This window comes from Pinus tabuliformis, chromosome 1_1 (genome assembly GCF_031772625.1).
Source record: "Pinus tabuliformis cultivar Carrire ecotype Pingquan chromosome 1_1, CPIR1, whole genome shotgun sequence".
NCBI lineage: Eukaryota > Viridiplantae > Streptophyta > Pinopsida > Pinales > Pinaceae > Pinus > Pinus tabuliformis.
The window spans coordinates 832,344,430-832,351,771 of NC_142297.1; the positions used below are offsets into that span (position 1 = coordinate 832,344,430).

The 7,342-nt window shown below is 33.3% G+C and overlaps 1 protein-coding gene across 1 annotated transcript; it reads left to right on the forward strand.

Annotated features, from left to right (window-relative positions):
* Positions 1 to 2,895: 2,895 nt before the first annotated feature.
* LOC149216704 (cysteine-rich receptor-like protein kinase 2) lies at positions 2,896 to 6,584 on the forward strand. Its single transcript, XM_089391264.1, has 7 exons — positions 2,896 to 3,684; positions 3,836 to 3,985; positions 4,475 to 4,584; positions 4,669 to 4,882; positions 4,998 to 5,229; positions 5,536 to 5,686; positions 5,789 to 6,584. The coding sequence occupies exons 1-7, from the start codon at positions 2,937 to 2,939 to the stop codon at positions 6,077 to 6,079; spliced, it is 1,896 nt and encodes a 631-aa protein (XP_089247390.1). The 5' UTR covers positions 2,896 to 2,936; the 3' UTR covers positions 6,080 to 6,584.
* Positions 6,585 to 7,342: the final 758 nt, after the last annotated feature.

Below are 7,342 nucleotides of genomic sequence, written 5' to 3' on the forward strand. Positions count from 1 at the left end.
AGTTGTCTTGGAAAATTTGTTACAAAATAATTTATGTGAAAGAGAAAAAACAAAACATTTTTTGATTTTGAAGGTTGGCTAAAAGAGTGGATTTGTTGATACATTTCTTGTGAGGGATTAGTAATTTTTTTTTTCACAACATGTTAAAATTATGGTACACAATACTTACTATAACTACAAACTCACTTTCATGTGAGAGGATTCTTAAGACAAAAAGTTATAAAGAATGTAAGAGGAACAAAACTATCATGGGTTGCATTACATCCTTTGATGCATGTTTTACTAAGAAGGTGTACCCATAAGATGTCATTTTTTATTTGATGATTTAGATGGTAATTTTGTAATTGTATTAGGGGAATGTGAAAAAATTTAAACCACTTATCCACATGGTCCCATTTGTTATTTGATAATTTTCATGGTAATTTCATATTTTTATGAGGTACATGTGAAAAGGTAAATATGGATTTAGAGATGTAAGGTTGTTAGTATTTGAAATTCCATACGTTCATATAGAAAAGATAAGTAGAGTATCTTATCATATTTCATTTATGATCATAAGATAAATAATTAGATTAATGATAGATTATTGTGCCAACATTCAAGAGGAAGCTTAAAAGTAAATATTAATGCAATCATATGCACATAAAACACTTTTGTTATCAATATTTTAATAATAATAATAAAAAGACTAAATTATTTTTAAATTATTATTATTATTTCAAAAATTTAGTTAATTATAATTTATATATTTTTCAACACTATTTATAATAATAATAATAATAATAATAATAATAATAATAATATGTGTATGATGAAAAAATATTAATATATGAGTTATATATATATATATATATATATGTATATATATTAAAAATATATAATAAAGTTTTTAATCATAAAGATTTATTTCTACTTTATTATGAAAAAATTTAATACAACCACATTAAAAATATTGATGTGGTTGATATAGAAGAAGCACTCATTTAACCATGTATAAAAAGATCATGGTTCAACTTTAACTTGAATAAAAAAGAATTACACATCTTATTGTAAAATAAACCATTTTGCTAAATAAAATTTACTTATATATTAATTTCCCCATCTAATAGAATATGAACTTATTAGAATTGGAATAACCTCAAATCCCTAGGAAATTGGTGGGGGGGGAGCCACTTTGCACAAATCTAATTTAACTTGAGAAAAAAATTGAATTAAATTTGCTTATTGGGCCTAATGGTTAAAAGCATGTGTTTACTCCTAAGAGATTACAGGTTCAAAACCAGAGGGGGTAGAGTATGTATGCCTTGCTAGACTTAACAGTTAGTCAAATACCTCTTGGGTCACTTGTTCCACAAACAAGGGGGTCTCATACACCAATTAGTTAATGGGTCACTTGTTCCACAAACAAGGGGGTCTCATACACCAATTAGTTAATGGGTCACTTGTTCCACAAACAAGGGGGTCTCATACACCAATCAGATAATAGGTCACTTGTTCCACAAACAAGGGGGTCTCATACACCAATTAGTTAATGGGTCACTTGTTCCACAAACAAGGGGGTCTCATACACCAATTAGTTAATGGGTCACTTGTTCCACAAACAAGGGGGTCTCATACACCAATCAGATAATAGGTCACTTGTTCCACAAACAAGGGGGTCTCATACACCAATTTGATAATCCCTTGTTCCACAAACAAGGGGGTCTCATACACCAATTCGATAATCCCTTGTTACACCAATTGGATAATCCCTTGTTCCACAAACAAGGGGGTCTCATACACCAATTGGATAATCCCTTGTTCCACAAACAAGGGGTCTCATACACCACTCAGATAATCCCTTGTTCTACAAACAAGGGGGTCTCATACACCAATTAGATAATAATAAATAATAATTTCCTCATCTAATTAGATTAGATATGAACATATTAGAATTGGAATAATCTCAAATCCCTAGGAAATTGAAAATCAATCTAGGCCATCAATTAAAAAAATAAAAATAAAAAGTCAACAACCTTTGATAAACATTAAAACTAAGCATATGTTGAGCATATTCCCTTGAGAATCAATCTAAAAATGTCTCCCTTGTTCCACAAACTTCAAGGTCTCATACACCAATTGGATAATTGGAATAATCTCAAATCCCTAGGAAATACATATTAGAATTGAAATAATCCAAATTCCTAGGAAATTGAGAATCAATGTAGACCATCAATTAAAAAAATAAAAACAACAAATCAATATATTTTGATAAACATTAAAACTACTCATATGTTGAGCATATTCCCTTGAGAATCAATCTAAAAAAGTCAAGAGATCCTTATCCACCTTAAATTGAAATAAAAACTTTTGACAAATATTAAAAATATATTACTATAAAAATTTACAACAATTTTTTAATTAAATTTAAAAAAAAACTAAAAAGATATCCATTCTTAACACTATTGAAAATATTTTACAAAAGATTTAATATATTATTTATTATTAAATTAAAATTATATAACTTTATTTTAAAATAAACTTAAACTTACATAGGAAGTAATACTTATAATTAAAAAGTCAATTGAGGTTAGGTATGATGCATTGAAAATGATACCTATAATTAAAAAATGTATTGTAAATTTCTTTTATAATGGTCACGATTATAAATCAAATTTAATATCTTGTATGGTACACAATTCGACACAAATCTGGCACTTCAAAATTCAGCGTTGACATCCAAAAACGTATACAACCGAATTTGATTTGAGTGACATCATATTTCACATGGCATCTGTAATAATTATTGCTCTCATAAATTCTGACAGGTATGTTATAGATCAGAAATTGACCTTTGAAATTTATATTTCAAGCTTGTGGTTGGAGACGGTAGGTACACCATTTCTGTATGTTGTGTTTCAGTCCAGACATTCATTGGTTATTGGCGCATTCTACTGATGGCCGAAGTTTCCCCCTTTTCATTTGCGGCCGTTATGGCGGCCTTGATGATTGCTGTAAGTTTCGCTGCGACAGATGATCCCCAGACTACGGTAGTGAGCAAAGGCTGCAGCCCAGTGCCAGCTTATACGTATGTTAATGCCACAGCGTTCTATGAAAATCTGAATTATGTTTTCGCATCGCTTCTGCCAAATCTCTCCAAAAATGGCTTCGCATTTTCAGGCACAGACAAAGCTGGTAAAACGGACCCAGTTTATGGTCTCGCAGTGTGTCGGAGATATTTAAGCGCCAGCGAGTGCTCAGAATGCTTCACGGAAGCGGCGACTCAATTAAAAGCAACCTGCACCCAATCCAGTGGTGGTCGGATTCATCTTGATGGTTGTTTCCTCCGCTACGAGAATTCTAGTAGTTTCTATGGGGAATCCTTGGGTGCCGGGACCTCTTACTGTCTCTCCTCCAATGACAGCGATCCACACGCATTTTCTCAGAGGGCCGAGGATTTATCCACGCAACTCATATTGAACGCTTCTGCAAATAATAACTATGCTATTGGCTCCATTGATGACTCTTTATATGGTCTCGCTCAGTGTTGGCCCCCACTTACTTCTCCTAGATGCCAACGGTGCTTGACAGGAGCTAAGAATCTTTTACTTACCTGTATTCCCAGGCTTGAAGGTCGAGGTCTCGAGGCGGGCTGTTTTCTGCGCTACTCCACTTACTCGTTTTTCACCCACAACCAGACATCCTGTACGAGTTTTCAGATTTGCTGCAACTTTTTAATTATCATATTGCTGCAACTTTTTAATTATCAATCACAGTATCTTTATAATTATCTATCACAGCATCGCAGATTCAACTGACGTTTTTGTCGAATCTTTTGTTTCCGTTTCAATCACAGCATCGACGAATCGGATACCATCATCGGGAAAATCCTCATCGAAAATAGTCCCTATAATTTTAGGAAGCATTGGAGGAACAGCTTTGATTTTAGTTCTGTGTTTTCTGTTATGCCAACGTAATAGACACCCAAAACGTTATGATAGAACAGGTGATGATAAATATAGGAACTTAGATTTTTTTAGTTGTTTTTAGTGAGATTTTTTTGTGGTTTTTTTAAGTTTAATTTCTCTAAAATTTTGTCAGAAAATTTATTGAAATCATAAGTTTGATGGGTAACCCATGTTCAATCTCACTCAGTGTTTTCCTATATATAGTAAAAAAAACCAATTTAAATAGCACAAATCACCTCAAATTTTCAGCATGATTCCAATACAGGAAAATCCAAAAAATCACACTAAAAACAATTCTTTTTTATATCAATTTATAAAAAAATTACAGAGGTGAAGATGACAGGAGGTAAAAATTTGAAGGATTTGTACATGTGGGGATTTGATTCTTCCACATACTTCATAGATCTGGTTATCATTAAATTATAGCTTACTCTTGCATTCCGCTTTTAACTTTGTTGTATTCAATCGTTATGAGAAAATTGTTGCCGTGATGGTATAAGCAGATGATAATTTATCTTTAGCTGCAGCGGGAGATTTCGAACAAGTTATTTTTAATTATGAGCTCATGAGAGATGTGACTGGGAACTTCGACAGAAAAAACCTGCTTGGCAGAGGAGGATTTGGAGAAGTTTATCAGGTATATGAAGCGTGGAATTGATGGGTCTGTCCATCATTGTGCAGTGATTGCAAATCAATTGTATTGGGTTTTGATGATTTGCAGGGAAGACTTCCAGAAGGAAGGAATGTCGCTGTCAAGAAATTGAATGGAAGACAGACTAGCCAAGCAGAGGAGGAGTTTCTGACGGAAGTGAAGCTCCTAACCAGCGTCCGCCACCGTAATCTTGTTCGTTTACTCGGATGTTGCACGCGAGGGCACGACCGCTTGCTGGTTTACGAATTTATGTCAAACAACAGTCTTCACAAGCATTTGTTCGGTCGGTTACTCTGCCCAATGCTCGTTGTTTTCACGATTCAACTTGTTTTTTAAAATTGTGTATCGGTACAATTACCTCTGTTGAAGCCCTGGAATAATGTTGTTCTAATCCACAGGAGAGATAAGAAATCCTTTGAGCTGGGAAAACCGTTTAAACATTATAGTGGGCACAGCTAGAGGCCTTGCATATCTACACGAAGATTCTAACGTTCGCATCATACACAGAGATATCAAATGTGGAAATATACTTCTAGATGACAGATTTCATCCTAAAATAGCAGATTTTGGAACGGCTAGGTTCTTTCCCGAAGGCGAAACCCATGTTTCTACCGGAGTAGGAGGAACAAGGTAAATTGTGCAATTCATTTATTATCCCTGGTAAATTGCGATCTCATTGATATGAATATAGTTAATTGTTTGGTTATGTTTATTGAGCTTATAAGTTTTTTCTACATTTTAGTATGATCTTAGTATGATGTGTAAAATGTCTATAAATTAATAGAGTTGAAAATCCTACCTGATGTATAAAGATATCTATCAATTATTAAAGTTGAAAATCTATGCAGGGATGTCTATCAGTTATTAAAGTTGAAAATCTATGCTAGTGTTAATATTTTAAAATCGGTCTTCCACGAATTTGTTGCGATGATGCAGAGGCTATACTGCGCCAGAGTATGCCGTCCACGGGCAATTATCGGAAAAAGCTGACGTTTATAGTTATGGGATCGTGGTTCTTGAGATCGTGAGTGGGAGACAGAGCGTGGATGAAAGTTTACCCGCCCCTATGCAACTTCTTTTAGAACTGGTTTGTCTCTGTTTTAAGAATTTGTTTATTTATTAAATAAGTCTGGAGAAGAAACCGACTGGCAAACATAAAATTCAAAGTATGGCTTTGATGATGATACAGGTTTGGAACGAATACGAACACGATAAAGTTTTGGATATTGTGGATTCCCAATTAGAGGGGCAGTACCCACGAGAGCAGGCGTTGAGAGTGATCACAATCGCACTTCTTTGCACGCAAGGCTCTTCGGGGCTGCGACCAACAATGTCACAGGTTTTGTGGATGCTAAACAACGATTCAGAGATTGATGTTCTACCCACGCAACCAGCTTTTATAGATGTCACATCAGAAAGTTGTGCGAATTCCTCGGCCACCTCCAAATTGACAACGTCAGATTCCCGTGGATCGCATTAATCTCGTGGGAGTGCCACGGCCACTTTGAATGCAGATCAAATTTAAAAATTATATGGGGAATTTAGACTACCATTTATTTATTTTTTAGAGGCTACTAGAAGCTTGTATTAGTTTCCGAGTACAATATTTATATTATATACAACTCTCAATCACATCAGTTATATTTACATCAGTTATATTTACAGAAACCAGATAGTACAAATATCTCAGCAACAACATATAGCTGCAGGAGCAGCCAAAAACATGCAGCTCTCAGGAGCAGCCAAAAACATGCAGCTCTCAATCACATCAGTTATATTTACAGAAACCAGATAGTACAAATATCTCTCAGCAACATATAGCTGCAGGAGCAGCCAAAAACATGCAGCCAGGGAATAGCTGCAGGAGCAGCCAAAAACATGCAGCCAGGGAATAGAACCAGGGTGGGGAGGCAGCAAGCAGTCCGTCCCGACGGCGGGGTACAAGGCCAGGTGCTAATTGTACCATTTACTTAGTCCATATAAGAATCATATACCCAGATTTAATAAGATTATTTATCTTTTTATTATTTGAATGCCTTTTTTTTTAGATATAGTGAAATTGTTTTTCTTTTTTATAGGTTAAATGGTCTAGTCATTTGAAGAGAAAGTTATATTTTAATTTAGAAGAGAATTTCATTTTAGTTTTTCAATAATGAAAAGTTAAAATAAATTATATTTTTATAAGAAAATGTAAATAATTTAATATATCATTTATATTTTAAATATTATATTATATTTTTTATTTGTATGCTTCTTTTTAGATCAAAGTACATTTTGAAGAAATATATATACACACAATATTGGTTCACTAATATTGCAATCTATAGAAAGAAAATTTAATAGGATTATTTAGTCACTATTTATATAAGAATTATATGGAGAGAATTTAATTGGACCATTTACTTAGTTTATAGAAGAATTACATAGAGAGAATTATATGGAGAGAATTTAATTGGACCATTTACTTAGTTTATAGAAGAATTACATAGAGAGAATTCAATAGGACTATTTATTTTTTCATTGCTTGGATACCATTCCTTAGATACAATGAAACTATTCTTCTTTTTTATAGGGTAATTGGTTCAATTATTCAAAGAATAGTAGTGAGTTTTTTTAAAGACATTCAATCTATAGTATTATTTTATGGGTATCATTGCAATGTATAATAAAGAAAAACAACTTCTAAAACCTCCAACCATACAATTTTCCATAAAAGAAAAACAAAACATTATTTGATTTTGAA